At 36.0% G+C, this 19,993-nt stretch overlaps 1 protein-coding gene across 1 annotated transcript in view; it reads left to right on the top strand.

The window, feature by feature from the left end:
* The window catches only part of LOC106626311 (forkhead box protein O), a 141,375-nt gene that overhangs the window by 101,508 nt on the left and 19,874 nt on the right, over positions 1-19,993 (top strand). Inside the window, exon 3 of the mRNA XM_036361084.2 lies at positions 4,389-4,424. Coding sequence (XP_036216977.2) covers positions 4,389-4,424 — 36 coding nt within the window. The remainder of the gene's footprint in view (positions 1-4,388; positions 4,425-19,993) is intronic.

The raw sequence follows: 19,993 nt of genomic DNA on the forward strand, positions 1-19,993 counted from the left end.
TGAAAGGTAAATAGGAACGAAAGCTTTAATGGCTGGAAATATAATTAAAGCGGCTACTTAACTCCCTGGTACTTTTTGTAATGGAATCTTGACCGTACTCTCGTTAGAGGGAGAACTAAAAGGCTTTTAACGGAAATTGTAAACTCTACAGGCAGACTCAAAACTAAGATGCCTCATCTGGTTTGGTCTGCCTATATGAACTTTGGCACTAAGTATCGAAAGTCCTTTTTTCGCTCAGAACTTTTTCCAGGAGTGCAATTGACCAAAAAATTTTGTCTACGGAGTCCAAGTTAGCAGCTAGACCAATTATTTCTACAGAACCGTCAGACAACGGTGATCTTAAAACAATATCTTTTGAGAACTTCATAGACAGTTGTTGCACCAGGCTTGATAGGACTCTCAGGCTCTCATGAGTGCGACACTTAAAGCTGCTTTGAGAACGTTCAAAAGAGAATCATTCTAGCTAGGAAAAAATACTTTAAAATTTAGATTAACAATTGTCACTTTAAATATTCCGTAATCCAAATCGTATACGCGTACCCTTCAGCTCATCGAGTGTGACGACATTCATCGTCAGCCGCATTGTCACAGTTAAGCGACAACGAATAATTTCCGAGCGCTGCACACTTAGTTTGGAGACGAAAATTATTCCATTCAATTTTAATTCGTTAACGAAGTTTTCAACAGCGCAACAACAACACCAACAAGTGCCCAGGCAGCAAGAAAAACAATGGCATTTTTAGTAAAATGAAAACAAAACTACAACAACAAAGCGCACATAAAACATAACAACGTTAACGAAACAAAAGCGCCGAGGCAGCAGACTGAGCAACAAAGCAGCCTCCTCTCGCTGCAGCGCTAGTTCACTGTACGTTTGGTTGGCAACGCTACGTTGGCAGCATTCGCTGTTTCCTGCCGGTTGAGCGCGTGTGTATGCGGCATGAGTGCATAAAATATGGACGCGCAAATTTTATTTAACAACAACAACAAAAAAAGCTGCAATAAACAAAAATAAGCGAAAAAATGTGACGAAACTTGGCAGCGCGTAAAAGTCAGGGTTGCCGCGTCGTGCGGTGAAGCTGAAAATTCGAGCAATCGCAAAAAAGGATGAAGCGTTGCAAGGTTAGCTTTGGCTGGCTGGTGTGTGTTTTTGTGGTGCTTGTGAGTGATGGTGGCAGCAATTGTTGTCACAAAAATTAAAATGCAAATTAGCCAGTGTTGCTAAATATTGGCATGTTGCTAATGAAGTTGTTCCTACCGCTGTTGCCGTCGCTGTCGTTGCAGTGGGGCGTGTAGCGGGTAGGAACACAAAAGGAACAAAAAGGACTTTGAAGGAATGTTGCTTTCCGTTCAAGCTGTTCAGGCGCGTGTTTCCGCTGAAAAGTTGCCATGTCGCAGTCAGTTGAGTTTAATCGAGTGAGGCGCAGTTTTTGTTGTGTCGCATTTTTTCTGCAGGCAAACTTTGCAAAACATATATATTTTTTTTTACAATTTAAGTTAAAGGCCGCATTTGTAACTTAAGGCAGCATTTGTAATCATGGCTTTGCTTTACTATTTTTTTAAATATTTTAACTTCGAAAAATACAAAGTGTAAAATCGGTCTAATTGGTTGAAGCTTAAATTATTATTACTTAAAAACTATCACGCTACCGCAAGATTTCTTTCCCAGAATTTGGCTAAAACGAAAAATTTACTCCGTTGATGGCTCTAGAAATTAATACAAGTTTAAAATATGTTTTCAGCTTTAAATTGTGAGAATTTTTAAAGTAAATGCCGGTATATTCCGGGCTCCAGTAACTTTAAGTTAACTTTGGATTTTTCGATTTCTCAGTTTTATGTTATAATATATCCTGAACCCAACACACATGAAATATGAACTAGATCTTATATGCACGCTCTTTGTTAGAGACATCTTCATCTTCATAGTTTATTGAGGTGATCATAAGTAAGTCATTGGTATTTATCTCTAAAACTGGGCTTGAGGGTTGCGTATTTAAACTCGGAACTACCAATTTAAAGATAATCGCTTTGAGCAGAATTTCTATGAAGCTGTCGCTCAGTTTTCATACACTAAATTTTCGTTTCTCCAGGCACAGAGCCTCACTTATTATGTTTCTCGCTTGGACTCAAATCTCATACAGAACAAATTTTTAGAAGAAATTTAGTTGTAGTTCGCTTACAGTCATATCAGACGTCCAATAGAAAATTTTTTTTGGAACAAATTACAACTTTGAAAGCAGCTATAGCCTCGTGCCTCTTCGAATATCAACTAGCATGTGACTTGTCGTTGCATTTGGTAGTCTCAATCTCAATTGTTGATATCACAACTTTTTTTGAAACAAAAATTTTGTATAATGTTTTTAATATTCCAAAGAATTCTACGCTTATTAACGACCTACAAAGCACTATTGAGAGTAGCATCAACAACAGAAATATCATCATATTCTTTCTCCAACACTTAAATGTAATATTGTTCTTAAAACGCTACACTTTCTCTTAGATATATTTTGATAACATAATAAATTGTGACATTTGCCATTAAATCATTAAAATATATGTTTGCCATACAAAATAAGTATACAAAAACTAATCTCAAAGCGTCTTCGCCACAAGCGAGTTTCATATTTCAGTTTATGTGGCAAAATTTAATGAGTGCTACGGGTTGTGGCCCTTAACCGCTTTACGGCTCGACATTTTCGCACACATACACACACACCCTGAAACTGCAACCTACACGCGTTAATAAAATGCAAATTTTGTTTGGGGCGAGGGCAAATTTTCTACACATACTTACTATATATAAGGTTACATTTGCTAGAGAAGGTCTCTTGAATTTCGGCTTACTGCCGAAAAGTACATAAATTGTTTCAATGAATTCCTCTTTTTGTGGCTTTTGCAGTTGCTTAGACACTCAGCGCTTCCTGCAAAATATTTCAACTCGATGGCAGATTAAGTTTGGTTGAAGTGCTAATCATATTTTTATGGGAAATTTTATGAGTTGTTTTGTATAAATTAAGTGTTTTAATGGGTGATTGCGGGAGGCGGTCGCGCACTTTGGTGTGCTATGAAAATATAATTTACATTCAATTTAATACCTCATATTTGATATATTTTTGGGCACTTAAAACTGTTGAGTCGCTTGAATTCGCTTGGAACTGTGAAGCTCTTTAAAGCGCTTCGAAAGTGATAGTGATTTGAGTTGGTGAAACTTCGACAAGAGATATCGTGCAAATTTTTCCAGAAATAATTATAATTAAAAGAGAGAACTTTACTCACATTATGCAGTTAGTGAGCAGAAAAAATTTATTTTAATAACTGAAAAATTTGTCTCACAAGCTTTTAAGTTCGACGGAATATGTATTTTTTGAAGAAAGTTTGAGAGTACGGACTCAGTGCTCATTTGACGGGTCATTGGTTAGCATTTTACACGAGACTGAACGTTATATGAAATTTTTTTAGAGCCTCTTATTTCATCCATTAATCCATTGCACGCTTGAAAAACTCTTCAAACTTTTTAGATAAGCTTGAAATTCAGTATACTACGCGCACTAGAACTAGAGCTATAGCTTCGCACAAATATACTGCAGAGTATTGCAACCGGTTGTTGCAAGTGATACTAGATAAACTAGTTTCCACTTCTTTGCCAACAGATCTGTGGTTGGGTTTTCTATAAAAACATAGTTTATATAGTCTGAACGCTATTAGGAAAAGCTCACCAGATGGTAATCTCGGCTGAGATCGGCTAGAGATGTATACTTATAAAATCAAAAAATTTCAGGATATAGAAGAGTGCAGGGCAAGAAACATTATGCCTCTAGGCACTTAAGAACGACTTAGCTGTAAAAGAACGAACGCTGGTTTCCGAAAAGAAGGAACTCAACGGACATTCGAAGTATTTCGCACTCAGCTATCAATTCTGCTTCACCAATCAGCTTTGCAATAGCGAGAGATAACATTAGGAACTTTTTGAGCGCAGTCCGATGAAAGTAAAAGCTTTACAGCGATTGTAGGTTTCATGCGAATTATCTTAGTTATAATACAGTGATCAGTAAAGCCGACTTAAGCCTGTGGAACTGTAGTAAGAATTGAAAAGAGTTTTTATGGAGGCGATCGGAGCTTAGTTTATAAAATTTATGAAACTTTTGCTTAAAGAATGATCTTTCCAAGCTTTTATTTTCTATAAAACCATATTTCATTATTCAGCTAAAATTATTGGTACAACCTCAAGCGAAATAGAGTATTATGTTATGATGTCTATTTTCAGATTTATTTTTGTTCTTCACAGTGAAAGTAGAAGAATAAATTTTATGACTGATTTATTTTAAGCTTTTGTTTTCAAACAATCACTTGACATTAAATAAGTAAATGTTTTTCCTCTCTTTTTGCAGGCATTAAGGATCCCAATTTGGAGCGGCATACAAAAGGTAGGCACAATATTTTTCACTTCACAACTTCAATATATTTTCTTTCTCCGGCAAACTTGTGGCTTGCTAATTTTAGTAAATTCATAAAAACGTATTAAAACTAATAAAATCAGAAGTTGAAAACCGAAAATTAATTAAAAAGCCACTTCAAACGCTTGAGTGGAGCACAAGAGCGGCAAAGTGAAGTGCAGAGAAAAAAAAAAGAAACATCAAATGAGTGTGGGTTTTGTGAGAATGTAAGCATATGAAGCGAAGGTAAAAGTGAAAGTGCTGTTAAGGCAAAGAAATGGTAAGGGGTGGTGTAGGAAATATAAGAGGTAGCCAAATTAGATAGAGAAACCAAAGAGCTGCTATAATAAAATGGATAATGCATGCTTGATGCACAGGAGCAGTGGGAAGAGTGGGTTACGTATGGGCTAAAAATATTTCTAAGCACAATACAATAGTGTGTGTGTGTATGCGTGTATTGAACAAAGCTTGTATTGTCAGACAACAAAGCAAGCCACAATAACTATAAATTCCCAGAGCGTCAAGTTAGTGGCTTACTTACCAAAAAGGCCACTAAATACAAAGTAACCAGTGAAAGGGGTTTTTCGCAAACACACGCACACACATACACATACACACAGGCATGCATGTGATTACATGTTGCGTAGCGTTTTAAATGCAATCAAGCTAAAAATTAATTAAATTTGCCTTTGGAAAATACGCCAAGCGTTCAATAGTGTGAGGGCGACGGTTAACCCAAACGTGTGTGTGTGTGAGCGCCTCAAGAAGTGGCAGCAACGACGGACGTTTGTGAAATTAATTCGAACGTGCAAAATTAAATTGAAACATTTAAAACAAGAAAATGCGTACATAAACGACTCGAACGACATAAACGCTGTAAGTATCCTTGCCAACAACGACCGCCACTTGGCAGGATATGCTCGCATGGGCTTAACCCTTTCACGGGCAAACACAAACACACACTATGCCACAGAGTGGCAGTATTGTTGTGCTGTTCGGTGTTTGGGGGGTGTGCGTGCAGCAAAGAAATTGTTAAACGAATTTTATTGGTACAACACCTCAACTCTTTCCACTACACCATCACGTACACCTTAAATCGAGTACGTTCGCATTTATGCCCTCTTAATAACCTGATAAAGTGATACTTGAAGACAGACAGACAGACAAGTCAAGCAAAATTGCGTGCTTGGGTAGGGGTGTGAGAGATTTAATTTTTGAGCAACCATGAAAATACCAAGAAGTTGGTGGGAGTTATGTGTTGTGTGGATACAGTTGTAATGAGCGCACAATGAGTGTTTAGAAAGGGAACAGAGCACTGAAGTTATTACGAAAGGCACGCATTGGAAATAAAATATTAAGGTTTAAGCTTATTGCTATAAAAGAAATGTATGAGCCAATATTAGCCAAATTTTATATAAGAAAAAATGCTTCTTGAGGCACTTTAAAGAATGCGCCTAAAGTAAGGCTCTATTTCTTTAAATGTGCATAAAACTCAGTACTCATAGACCAAGAAATTCAAAAAATAAAAATTAAGACTCTTCTGTATCGCCAGATATTGAGGTAATGAAATTGGCGCCTAGAGATGGGTAAAAATATATTTTTAAATCTCATAATTTTTTTATTTATTTGACATTTTCGAACAGAATTGGTCACCTTTATTACTTATACTACAATTATAGTCCGCTATACAGATCTCTACAAGTAAACCGTGCCTTGGCCGCTATGAATTTCGTCGAGCTTCTAGCAGAACTATAAAGTATGCGCCTAAAGTTAGACTATATCGTCTTAGTTGCGCATGAAACTCATTATTGACAAATCAAGAAAGCCAAAAGAAAGGAAAATACTCTTCTCTATTGCTAGATATTTTTAAGTAGTTAAAATAGCGCCTAGGCATAGACTAAATATTTTTATAAATATCATAAAATTCTAAAGATATTAACAATTTGAAACTCAACCTTAATTACTTATACTAGAACTACAGTTCTGTATACAGAAGCGTTCTATGCCCAAAATTGTATATTTCGTCAAACTTTTATTTTCTAAAATTCTTGTAATTATAATCACATATTTATATACCAAAAAATTAAATTTTCCTATCCTATCTCAAGTTTGGAAATCTCTTTTTGATTGACATAAAATTGTAAAATAAAAATTTCTAATGAAATTCTAATAGTAAATTTCTGAAAACGTAAAAGAATAACCCAAAGCGAGGGAAAAATTATGATATGGCAAAGAAAACTTTAAAAACTTCAATAAAGTCCACTTTACCGACTAGAACAGCATTTTTAAGTAATGTTCTCAACATATTTTATGCCATAAATTTGTATGACATGCCATTAAAATTCATAAAAGCTCTGCATAACCTTAAATTTATGTATTTTGTATTCAAAATTTGTCATGCCATAAACTTCTATCGTATGCCATGAAAACTTCTTAAAGTAAACTGGTTGACTTTAAAATTTCAAAATATAATTATTTTGTTTTGAAAATATGTTGTAAATATTTTTTAAATCATATAATATATTACAATACCGTTATTGTATGCTATGTCATAACATCAATGTAGATAAAACTACAGAAAAAGACGAAAATTTATATTGAATGGTTTTAATCGAAGAGTAAATTCTTTTCAGGCAGTATATTCAAAATATGTCATGCCATAAATTTGTATCTCATACCATAAATTTTTATGGTACGCCATTAAATTTTTTAAAGTTCTTAGAAAACGTTAAATTTTGCTGAAAAACAAAATATTTTACAACAGAACTCATTAGATGCGAATAGTATCGATTTCCATGCGTCAACATGCTCGTACGCGTATTATGTAAGCCAATAAAACTCAAAACCTCTAAATGCGCCGAGATAACCAATAAATCAAAGCCAAGAATGCACTTGAAGTAGAGAAAACATCGACTAAATTAGGCAATAAATAGTTGGCGGAAAAAAGCCAAAGCAAATATAGACAAACAAAGTTCAAACAAATAAAAGCTGCAGCCAGCCAGCTTGCTGCCACGATGCGCCGCAACGAGAAGCGCACACCTACATGCAAACTTAAACGTGGTGCTTTAAGAAAACTTCAAAATTGCAACGATTGCAAAATGCTAGAAAACTATTTTGTTGCCAAAATGAAAAGAAACTGAGAAACAGAAAACAGCACTTGAGAATTCATTGTTTGCTAACGGCGAAGCGCTACACAAAATGCATACAAATATCAAGAAAAAGGGGAGCTGGAGCGAGAAGCCTGCAACGGCGCTGAGAAGAGCCTCAGTGTAGCAGCGAATCTGGCAGGCAAAATCAAATAGACGCCGCAACCGCAGGCGGCGACTTGAGTGCTGAAATCTTTGTTTATACATTATATATGTATGTGTGTACATAAGCGCAATATATTGGCATATATATTATATGAAATTGCATTAAACATAAGTGAGTGTATGTGTGTGTGCTTGGGCTTTCATTGCAGTGCAGCCTCCGCCGACAGCTTGCCACACAAAAGCGAGCAATGCGAAAACTTCGACTACGCTTGCTTGCTTCTTTATACCATCGCCTCCACTCCCACGTCGGCAACGCTATTTGTTTGCTAAGTTAAAGTAAAACCAAAGGAATTCAACTAATAAAAATCATCCACTCAAGTGCGAAAAAATCGCGAAAGCATCATCAAATAATACTAACGGTACACACAACCACCCAACGCCGCCGCAACGACAGCAGCCGCCACTGCTCAACGTTTGCGGTTGCTAGCGTCTTTTAGGCGAATTTCAGTTACAAAGACAAATAGAAAACCGAAAAACTTTTGTAATGTGAAAATCAAAATGTGCTGGCGCTGGAGTGTGGTGTGGGGGTAAAGCTTTTGTAGCAAGCATGTGGCAAGAGCGGCGACAGGAATACACGCATATATATATATATACTAAAAGTACTAGATATGTGCCTGTGTATAAATAAAAGTGTGTGGCACTTCGATTATGGACCGACAAAATAATGATGCAGCCATTGAGACTGGTTGCCCGCGCTCGAACGCAGACGCTTTAGCGCTTACGCTTACCAATATCCTGTCGATTTGTGGTACTTGCCACACATACTCGGCCGCACAACTTGTCCACAATCACATAACTAAACTGTCGCTTTTCTTTTATTTTTTCGTTTATTTCGCCCGCATTCGTTGCTTGCCTTCGTGCTGTAGCGCACTCGTGCTTGCAACACATGCACGCGCTGCGCTGAAAGAAAGCAATTTTCTTGCCATTGTCGTTTACTTTGTGTCCGCTGCCGTTTGCAGCACGAAGCTGCTTATTTTCTTGCAATTTTGATATTTTTTTTATTATTTTTCCTTTATATTCTATTCATTTTTCCGATCGTCTGCGAATTCGGCGCAAAGTGAGTCGTCATAGAAGCTTTGTTGCGTACATGCATATGTGTTTGTGCGCTCGTAAACACTTTATTAAATGCACTGGAATAATATTGTAATACTCGTACTTTATTTGTTGTACAACAATGCGGACAATGGCATGATTTGATTAAGGCGCATTGAGTGTACTCGCACTTGGAAATCGATTGGTCAGACAAGCAGGCACTTACTTGAACTCACTTATTTAACGAGTGTATGCGAGATGTCTGTGCGAGATCTTACGCATCGTTGCACGAAGTGATTGCAGCCGAACTGCTATCTAACGCATTTTTATTAAGTTGTTAGCATAATATTCGTTGCTAGAAGTGCTGGCATGAACTGATTGAGGGAAGTATGGAAGGCGTGTGAACATTGGAGAATGATATAGTCAGGTCGGTTTTTTAAGCAGGTTTGACGTTTTTGATCTCATTCTTTTTGGACGCTCAGAACTCAAATAGTCTGACGGCGCTGGTATTTCTTGCAAATCCTGCACACATACCAAAACCTAGTTTTGTCGAAAATACTAACCATGTAATTATAGTACCTATATAGCGGTCGAGAGCCTTGGGTCTGAAACGACCCAAATGGAAATGCTTTTGAAACCAAAAAATGTTCTCTTACTTGCCTCTTTCTCGACTATACCTAATTTAATAAATATTTAATGGTGGTTATATATTACATGTAAACCTAAGGATCCAAAGTAAGGCGATTGTGGCTGTGAGTCGAACCAATTATTGTTTTTTGAGTTCTTGACTTCTCATACCTTTGAATTTATATTTTTGCCTTTTTTGGGGGTTTCTGTTTTCCTAAGTTATTTATGAGATGGAGGTAATTAATCATATATCTATCATAAATCATTAATCATAAATCATAAATTATAGATGAGAAATCATTAATTCTAAATCATGAGTCTAGAATCATAAATTATAAATCATAAATTATAAATTAAGAATCATGAGTCATAAATCATAAATTACAAATCATAAGTTATAAATTATAAATTATAAACTATGGATTATGAATCATAAGTCATTAATCTTAAATCATAAATTATAAATTATAAATTATAAATCATAAATCATTCTTAGCTCGTAATTTATAATTCATTATTCATAAATCATAATTCCTAATTCATAAATCATGAATCATGTATAATAAATAATAAATCATAAATTATAAATTATAAATCATAAATCAGAAATCAGAAATCATATATAATAGACTATGAATCGCGAGTCATAAATCTTAAATCATAAATCATAAAACATATATCATAAATCATAATACATAAATTATAAATTATAAATCATAAATCATTCTTAACTCGTAATTTATAATTCATTATTCATAAATCATAATTCATAATTCAAAAATTATGAATCATATAAAATAAATCATAATTCATAATTAGTAATTCAGTATTGTTAATTAGTAATTAATAATTCATAATTCATAATTTATAATTTATAACTTATAATTCATAATTCCTAATTCATAATTTGAAAGCACATAGCTCCTAACACATATCTAAGTAATTTTTCATAATTTTTTTTCGAAACTAAAATTCCATCATTTTATTTTCAGCTGTAGAGCCTCTTTAACCTCACGCTTCCTCTTATCACACTCTTGTTGTCCAATAATCAATGACCTCGCGGCACTGATTTTTCAATTCCTTCATTGCTGGTATTAATTGTAGAGTCCCATTAAACTATTCATATTAATCCACCACAGTTGTCCGCGGTGAGGCAATGACCGTATCACCAATCAAAAGTTCACTGCGCCCAGCTAAGCTAAGCTGAAGAGTCAAATGAAATACCACACCAAACAAATTGTGAAATCTGAATGCACAAATCATTTTTGTACCAATTGGCAATAAGCCCAAAATTGCAAATAACTTTTTCTTTGCTTGCTTTGTAACACAATATCTCATAATCCCATATCCGACGGAAGTTAAGTCGATCGGTGGACGCATGCAATTACAATTATAACAACTACAACCATTAATAAAATATTTGAAGCATGCTTCACAGTTCAATTGCGGCAAAACCAGCTAAAAATGCAACCCTGCCAATTTCGTTTACTTGTTTTTTTTTTTTTAATTTTTTTCCGGCGCGTACAATGTGATTTTGAAAGCCAATAATAGACAGAAATATGAAAATGTGGCAAAAAGTGACCCAATTTGAGGTGACTACTATAAACGTGCACACACACATATACACACACACGTATACAACAATCGAGAAGGAGCGAATGTATTTTCCAATCAATATTTCAATTTTACAATATCCCGTTACATGTAATGATGATTAAGCGCTACAAAATGGGATAAAACGTAATCTTGTTAGCACCACAAACACTTTGAAGGGGAGCGCAGCCAGTGCTGGCCAACATTATGTTATGGCTAACAAGCGACCATTAGTTAGGCGGTCGTCCTTGCAGCTTGCTGGTTGCTATTGACTTTATTGTCGTGGCTGTTGCTCGTGTTTGCCTCATATTGATTGCTGTTAGTGTTGTAGTTGCTGCCGCAGTTGCTGTCGCCAACGCTACTTTTGTAGCCGCCTTGTGGCATTGCAGTTCAATAAAGTAATATAATTATCGCATAATAATTTGCCTGCAGCCAATCCTGAGCGTTTGGAACCTCAATCGCAGCGGTAACAACAACTGAAGTCGAGCACAGCAGCAACAACAAGAACAGGAGCTTATATATTGACAGCAAACTTCAATAATCGGCAATAATAGCGACACTCGATGTTTAATTTCCTTTCAATTTATGCTGCAGAATGGCTAAACGACGAGCAGCAGCCGGGTCTTGGGGCGGCCAAAAGGAATAGCACTGCGTGCAAGGAGGGCTGAAGAATTATTGTGTGTTACATGCAAATGTTGCGGAGTGGCAATGCGCTGATAAGAAGCGACAGGCAACTTACTTATGTTGCAAAGAGCGAATATTGTGAACTGTTTTCGTGAATAAACGAAGAGGTGGAGTAATGCAGGAAATGTTACTGTTTGGTTCAAATTCTGGCGTATTATATATCACTATAGCAAGCTAATAATAGTAGGCAATAAGTGGAACTAGGAAAAGAGCTTCATAGCTGCAGAGAATCAAGCTACCTTGATGATTGGGTCTTCGGTAAGTTTAAGTAGTCAGCTTAGTAAATACTGTTGGAAACAATTCAAGAATAAACAAGTATAATAAAATGTTAGACTCATTTTTAAGTTTACTTTACTCCATGCGGCTTTCTAAAGTTATAAACGAACGCTGCATAGCTAGAAATAAACTTTAAAGTTAGATTATTCATATTTTACAGACAACGCTACGATATCCGAAGAACTTTTTGGATTGGAATACAAAAGCATGTAGCTGTCATATAAACCAACTGATCAAAATTAAATTCTTGTAAGGAAACTTCTTTATTTGCAAAGGACATGCTGGCTTTCTGGCTCTGGTGCCGATAGTCTTGTAAAGAAGCGAAGCCTCCTAAATGAGAGGAGGTAAGAATCAACTAATAGTTCACAGGAAGCTTGTCCGGCGCTTAAGCACACTTTTGTACTCTAAACCAGTTTCGTTATTTGGGTATGTACCCGATTCGACGGACCTCGGCAAGAGTTAGTTCCCTGCTAGTTTCGGTTAAGCAAACGCTGGAAACTATTTCCTACCACTAGCACAATTACAAGCACACTTATCCATCGTCTGGATTGTATTTATGCTGAGCTGCAAAAATATGTTCTACCGAGATAGCTAAAGTGTAAGCTCATCACGATCGTTACAGACCTATGTCCAAAGCCTTGATTTTGCGAATTTGTGTAAATATTTGTATGTGCAAAAGTTAATCAATGCAACCTAATAAAGCCGGAAAAGTCATAAGCGAAACATAGAAGCTTTTATATATAAATAATATACATTTTTATTTATTAAAAAAACTTTTTTTACAGACACTTGCGTATAGAGAGCAATCAAAGATAATCACATAAGCTCTCAGTTTCGATTAGTTTTCCAAAGGCGCAATATGAGTGCCTGTGTACACTCACAAACACATTCCCATGTATATGTTTAGGTATACCTATACATAATCGCTTTGCATATAAAAAGGTGATATATAAAAGGTGACCCAGTGGAAAGAAATGTGTTTAAGAAATGGATGCCTTTCGATTTTAAAATAATTGCTGTCACTGAAGTTATCACAATAACTTCTATGAAAGAATGTGAGTTAAGTACCTATATAATGTATATGTATAAATTATTAATCTTGAAATGCTCTCAAGCTTTGAAAAAACTTGTAACTTTAATAATACCAAGGCACCAAACAACACCAAATTTGTGCATACATTTTGAATTTTCCAAATAATGCTTACGGGTTTGCCTCATATATATATATACATCCCCACACATACTTACACATATGTATATATTTTCATTTTTACCTTATCAAGTATGTGTTAATTTGCTGCATATACTTGTACTCACATGCACACACACCCAGCAACCAACAACCAACATATACACATCTATACTCACATATATGTACATACATAGATACATCAATTTTCATCAACATCCTTGTTATTTATGTATATTAGTCTTGTACAGTTAGCTGCGTCTATGTCAATGTTGATTGCATGGCATTTTATGTGTCATCCATTAAAATTGAATAAAAAATCAATTTCACTTCTAGCCTAATTTGATTACCTTTTTTGCCTTTCGCTTTTACTGCGGGCTCATAGTATTTGCAAGGTTGGCTTGCCTAACTCCAATAAGCACATACATGCGCACTAGTATGTATATGTATGTATAGCAACCTATGATTTTACTGACACTAACTTACATATTTAAAATATACTCTGTCATATTAACGTAGGTCGAAGAGATAATTTTGATATTTTTATAGAGCTTTAGGAAGTTAATGGCGAATTGGAAGAAAGCGAAAAGAGAGGCATTGCAATTTTTTCGGTAGTGGTTTTAGATAATTTGTTAAAGGAAAGACTTAAATGCATACATATGAAAATAAATTGAAGCTTATACAAAATTATAATAAAATTTCAGAGTTTCGCTCATAGGCTCGAAAGCTGTCTCCAGCGCGCGCATCTTAGTTCTCAAAAGCTTTGAATCAAATAAAATAATGGTAAACGTCTTAAATAGGTGTATCTTACTGTATTCCTCTCCTGGCTCTCTTGTATCTGCAGAGATTAGAGAAAACTGAAATCATAAAATTAGTAAGAGGGGCTAGAAATCCAGTTACACTGAGTTTTTCTTCTGGCGCACCATTTCTACCATTCCTTTTTTTAACTGTAGTAAAGTTATTGGCAGAGAATGTTAATGAAAAGAGAATGTAATGAATATTATCATTTACATTCTCTGTCATTGGGTTGAGTAACGTTACATCTGCTCGTAAAAGATCTAAGTTAGTGCATGGATAGTACTTAGAACTCTCTTAAAATGGTCGTAGACTTCAAAAAAAATCATCGAATGAGCTTTCCAAAAGACCGCATCGGCTATAATACTGCCATATTTATCTTTCTCTTGTTTATCATCAGTCAGGGGACCAAAAAAAAAATATTATAGAAAGATTTTGTCACTGCTTTGTTGAAATTAGATTCTTATCCCAATTTGAAGTCTAAAACAGTTATATATGATTAAGTTTGGTACAGTTAGGTAAATAGGCCGATTTCTGGTGAGGTCATGAATAATTAAACTTTGACAGCTGGACACAACTGTCCGTTGTGATGCCCAGAAATCCTAGATATGGATCAAAATGACCGACGCATTAATCGGTAGCGATAAAAAGACTGCGTTCTAGAAACGTTTTCCAATACGTAGGACAATTTAATGTTGGTTAGATGAATGATTTCTTTTCCAGTAGTTTGCTTGTATGGTTAACGATATAAGATTCTATGTGTTTCAAGCTAAGTCTAAATAAAATCAAAATTTTTAGCTTTTCCTAGTCCATCCATATGACTGCGTACACTTCGAACCTCTACAACGAGAAAAAGTACGACTTTGCGTGGGCTCCACTCGATCTCACGCATTTTACCGCAAATCAGAAGGATCTTTCGACCGCACAAGTACAGGCGATTTACAAGCGCTCAACAGGGTCGCGTGGAACCTAGCCCAAAGTCAACCACATCAAGACAGGCTCCCAGGCTTATGATATTGGGTCGACAGAGCCTTCTATTATAAGATCAATAGCCTGTTGAAGCCAGGTTCTGATACAAGTAATAATACATAATTTTTTATATTTAAAAGGTGAGAGTGGATCGAAAGAGATCCAGGTGAGAACAGCTAGTCTTACAAGGAATTTGGAGAGTGTAAATTAGGAAAATGTCAGTAAAACTTAAAAAGAATGGTATTCATTTAAATAAACACACAAAGCTCCATAAAACAAAAACCGAACCCCACATTGAATTCACTGCGATTACGAACAAGTGACTGCATTCATATGTTCTCCAACCAAAACTCGAAAAATATGAATAAGGCGAGAATAAAAGTAATAAAAGAAATAAAACTTAATTTGAATATTTTTCCAATTCTAATTGTGTTTGCTAATATTATGCGATTCTGACAAATCAAATGGATATAAGACAGCGCTCTCGCTGGTGGGGGGAAAAGGAAGCACGCATAGATAAAGCGAAAAATGTAGGCGACCCGAGAACAGGACAATAAGCGAAGAAGCATAGCAAACTTTCGCTATCCAAAAATTGAACGGATGCTTTGCACATTTTATTAAAGCGCAAATTAAACCGCAAGTACTACAATGAGACGGTTGCTTTGGTGTTGTGGCTGAGTGACGTGTCGGTTAGGCGGAAAGGAAGGGCCGAGCAGACAAGATTAGACGGTTGGCTGACACGATTTGACTGCGCTCGGCCACTGCGTCAGCTAACTACACCGCACTCGCACAGTCGGTGCTTGACAGGCACATTCGATTTGGCTTGAGCTCGTGCGCGTTTGCTGGTCGCTAGCTCGAACGATTTTCGAGGAATCTACAACGTGGCGCAATTTTTAGTCAGGCGAAAATAAAATGAATTTGAATAATTTGCATTGGCTGCTGTTTCTCTTAATGCAAAATGAATCAAAGCGTAAGTTTGTTGGTTCACAAATGAGGCAGGGGTGGCAAAACTGCTGAATAGTCATCAACGAGGCGAGTGGTCCGATGTGCGTGCAGCTTTTTGCTGCTGTGGTCTTCTTTCAGCTGTGTGGAGGCAAGTATTTGTCGCGACTTGTTGTCGCTGCTTTTGTTGTAGTGAATATGTCACAGCAGCTGTGAAAGTGCTGGCGTGAAAGTGTGGCTAAGTTTTCGACTGTATCCCTGCCCTACAAACAGTCTTTCTACCAGCCAAGAGTAGCCAATAGCTTGCCGCCTCTAACGATTTGTGTGCGCAAGTTTCCCAAGTTGGCGCTCAATGTCGTCCTGTTCATATGCCACTTGGCGCATAAAGTTTTATTAAAAATTCAAATACTTCGCTTATCGTTTTAGCCGCAGCTTAAGGTTTGCCGCCACCTTGTTAAGCGCCTGGTTTCGTGCCTTGTAACCACCTTTTTGACGCTTCGAGTTGCTTAAATATTCCACTTGATTGTGCGTTACCCTACCCCAGACCCACTTTTGTTTCGTACTGTATTTATTATGCGATTTTCATGCGTCTAAAAGGTAAATATATAAATATATATGAGTAAAAATACCGCCTCCTTCTCACAGCCAATGTTTGCTTATTCTCTTTGCGGAGTAAAGAAATTATCCAGCCAGCTTCCATCATCTCCATTCCAATGATTTCATTTTTTGCTGCTCAGTAATTCATCTGCATAGGCCAAGCAAGCGTTAGTAAGGGAAAAAGTACCGGTAGCGCGGTAAAAAACACTCCGAAAGCAAATGAAAATTAAGTAAAAATTATTATGTGAAGTGCCTGCCGCAGAAATCTTTCACTCACACCTCCAACGCTATCCCGGATACTTGAATGTACTTACCTTCATGCGCTCTGCATTCGACCGCGCTCCACTTACCTGCTGTTTTGTGTCTGTGCAGCCCGCTCGTTTGCTCTTCTTCTTCTTCCATAAGTTTAGTTTACTTTGCAAATAAATGATAAGCATTACATTTGATATTCATTATTTGATAACGTAATAAGGTATAAAAATAAGCACGAAATAGGTAACGGAAATGAAAATGTTGCGATTGTGAGCCAGCTCTGCGCCGGCTCACCTCAGCCGCACTAGCCCCATACAACTTCAACTGTACTTACCATACTTACTTAGCGGTTCCCTGGGGGTATCACATGGTAGACACTCCTGTATGCGTGCGAAGCACACCACCACCTAGCGCTTTCCACTAAGTTGTGTCTGTCTGTCTGTCCGCCACTTGCTCCTTGATATAAGACAAGTTGGTGGATTAAACGTTTACTTAAGCGAAATATGTTTACCGTTATTATGAGATTGTGGTTGTCAGTATATGACTTATGCGAATATTATGATTATGATACCACCATAAATGCGCGCGACCTGAAAAAATATATATTTATTAGACTAAGTTGTGTAGTTGCAAAGCCTAGAACTGGTGCATTTGCCAAGAGGTGCTGTGCTCAATTGGCTGTGGTTGCTCTACATATTTTTGTGCGTATATTTACTAATATGCATAATTGTAGAGCAATCTTAATTTTTGTTTTAAAGCCATTTGGTTGCCACTAAATATAGAATTTAGAAATTCTTCTAAGTTTATTTCAGGAAATAGACGATCGAATGAAAGCGTCAATGAGGTCTTTCTAAAATCAGTAACCACTTTTATACAAGATTTAACTGAACCCTCTTTAACGGTGATCCACTCCTGATCGCCATTTGTTTTGAACTCTAGTAAAATATCAACCTAGATCTTCTCGAAACAAATTTCGTTGAACGGAGACAAGTTTGTCGTATTTAGGCTTATATATGAGTACTTCGAACAATTAAATGAGAACTCGGAAGATTTATTAAACTATTATCTAAACAGTCGCTTCTCCACTGTAAAAATTTTGTCACGTATTAGAATTACCAATATTTTAAAATCATTACACGTGCAGTTATATAGCATCAGAATCTCATATTCCCTATTTTAAGTCGAAGAAATTTAAAACCAAGCCATAATGCGGATCTATTTAGAGACAAAGATAGATATTCACTACATAGGTACATGTATCGATTGAACCATGAATTATCAACATTCAACTAGTTTGAGTTGTAGTCAGTTTTTCGGGAACTGGTTCCCAATAGAAACCGTTTTTGAGTGGTAAGCATTGGTGAACGATTCTAGGTGGAGCAGAGAGACTAACCAAGACCGGAACTAAATAGCTTGAGAAAATGCTTCGCAAAAATTATTTAATAGTAATTTCTCAGGGTCACAATTGTTGGATAAAATTTTTCTCAAATATTATTTGGAAATGCTGGAATCTTTCAAAGACTTAAAATACAATAATTTTGTATACGAAACCTGGGCGTCCTTCAGACGGAATCAATGATAGACATATTAATATGCTGTTATGTAGCACATCTCAACTCTCAAATTCTTAAAGAACTGTAGATTTTTTTTAATATTCATTAAAGACAACATTCATTACAAAAGTTGTTACAAACTTCTACATTATGGCCACAATATTAAATTCTCTATATTCCCAAACATTTACGTTAAATAAGTCATTTAACAGCAGTTAAGACAATCTAATGACACACACACTGATGTCATGCAAAATGAGAAATTTCGTCAAGTCGACAGGCGACTGAGCTTAAATAATGAGAGAATTAGTGAGTTATGATTCATGATGAGCTTAATTACTTAGTTAACAGCAACGGATACGAACTGTAAGCTAAGTGCGAGCTCACTGGGCAGAAAAGAGAACGTGAGAAAATCGAATGAAGAAGGAAATTAAAAGCTGCTAGCGCAATGTAGAGGAAGGGAAATAACTGATTAAGGGCATAATGTTTATTGAATAGAAAAAATATAAAAAAATATTATGTGAAAGAATGATAAATAAAATTTTTTATTAAAATATGTAATGCTAATTGGGAAATAAAATCAAATGTCGACAACGGAAATGAAAAAAGTTAAACTTTTTATTCAAATGTTTTTTGACAAAAAACTGTTTGATTTGCGTAGTTATATAAAACTTAATAATTTTTTTCAGATTTTTCATTCTTTTAAAATATTTTTATTTTCTTAATGAAAACTAAAAAAATATTGCCAAAAAAGCTAAAAATGGTAAATAAAAACGATAAACCCAAAGAACGACGAGAGAAAAGCCAATTAAAGCAAACGTTCGGTTAAGCGCGAAAGGGAAAACTTGACGAATTATTGCGAGGTGCAAACCAGGTTCATCAAATTTCCGCTTGGATTGCTGCAATAATTTGAAAATGAAACTAATGCCACGAAAAAGGGAAACGATGAAAAAAACCAAGCAATGGAAAATAGAGTGGAAAAAGTACGCAGTGATTGAATGGCAAAATAAAATGATTTGGGGGGAGAAGAGACGGGAAAACCACAAAAAAAGTACCGTTGAGAAAAAAATCACTAGAAAGGCGATTTTTGAGGGAAATATATGAGAGGGGAATACTTGCAGCTTAAAGTCACAATTTTTTTGCATGCCACAATGCACAGAAACGGGGCAAAAAATTTAGCGAGACTGTAAATGGGACAATTAAGTAACGAGATATAGAAATATTTTATATCTATTTTAATTTTTTGGTAAAAAAATTTTATAGTTTTTCATTGGTTGCCTTCAAAGGTTTACAGTTTTTCTTGTTTTTTTTTTTTTTTGCATTACAATGAAAGTCAGTAAATAACAATACAATCAACAACGTTAAAGGCTTTGAGCGCCACAAAATTATATAAATGGATTTATTGTAAATTACCCTGCAACAAAGCGACTAAGCGACTCGACCATGTGCAAATTCAGCTAACTGCGACTGAGAGAGTCCCATACAACGTTTTCGTAAACTCAACTCTCCCATAGAAGAACGCTTTGACAGCTGATGCTAATGTCAATTATTATTTGTATGTGTTGAAGGCACTCGAGTGCACACAATCCACTAACTGAAAGGTTAATTGTCACACGCTCATGCAAATAGGCACACAAACACGTGACTCGATGTATCGGCCGAGCGCCGAACAGCTGAGGAAAATCGCAGCACTGCGTGCGCCACCGCTTTCTCAGAAAAAAAGAGAAACCAAGAGCCATT

The sequence above is a fragment of the Bactrocera oleae genome, chromosome 6 (genome assembly GCF_042242935.1).
Source record: "Bactrocera oleae isolate idBacOlea1 chromosome 6, idBacOlea1, whole genome shotgun sequence".
NCBI classification, from domain to species: domain Eukaryota; kingdom Metazoa; phylum Arthropoda; class Insecta; order Diptera; family Tephritidae; genus Bactrocera; species Bactrocera oleae.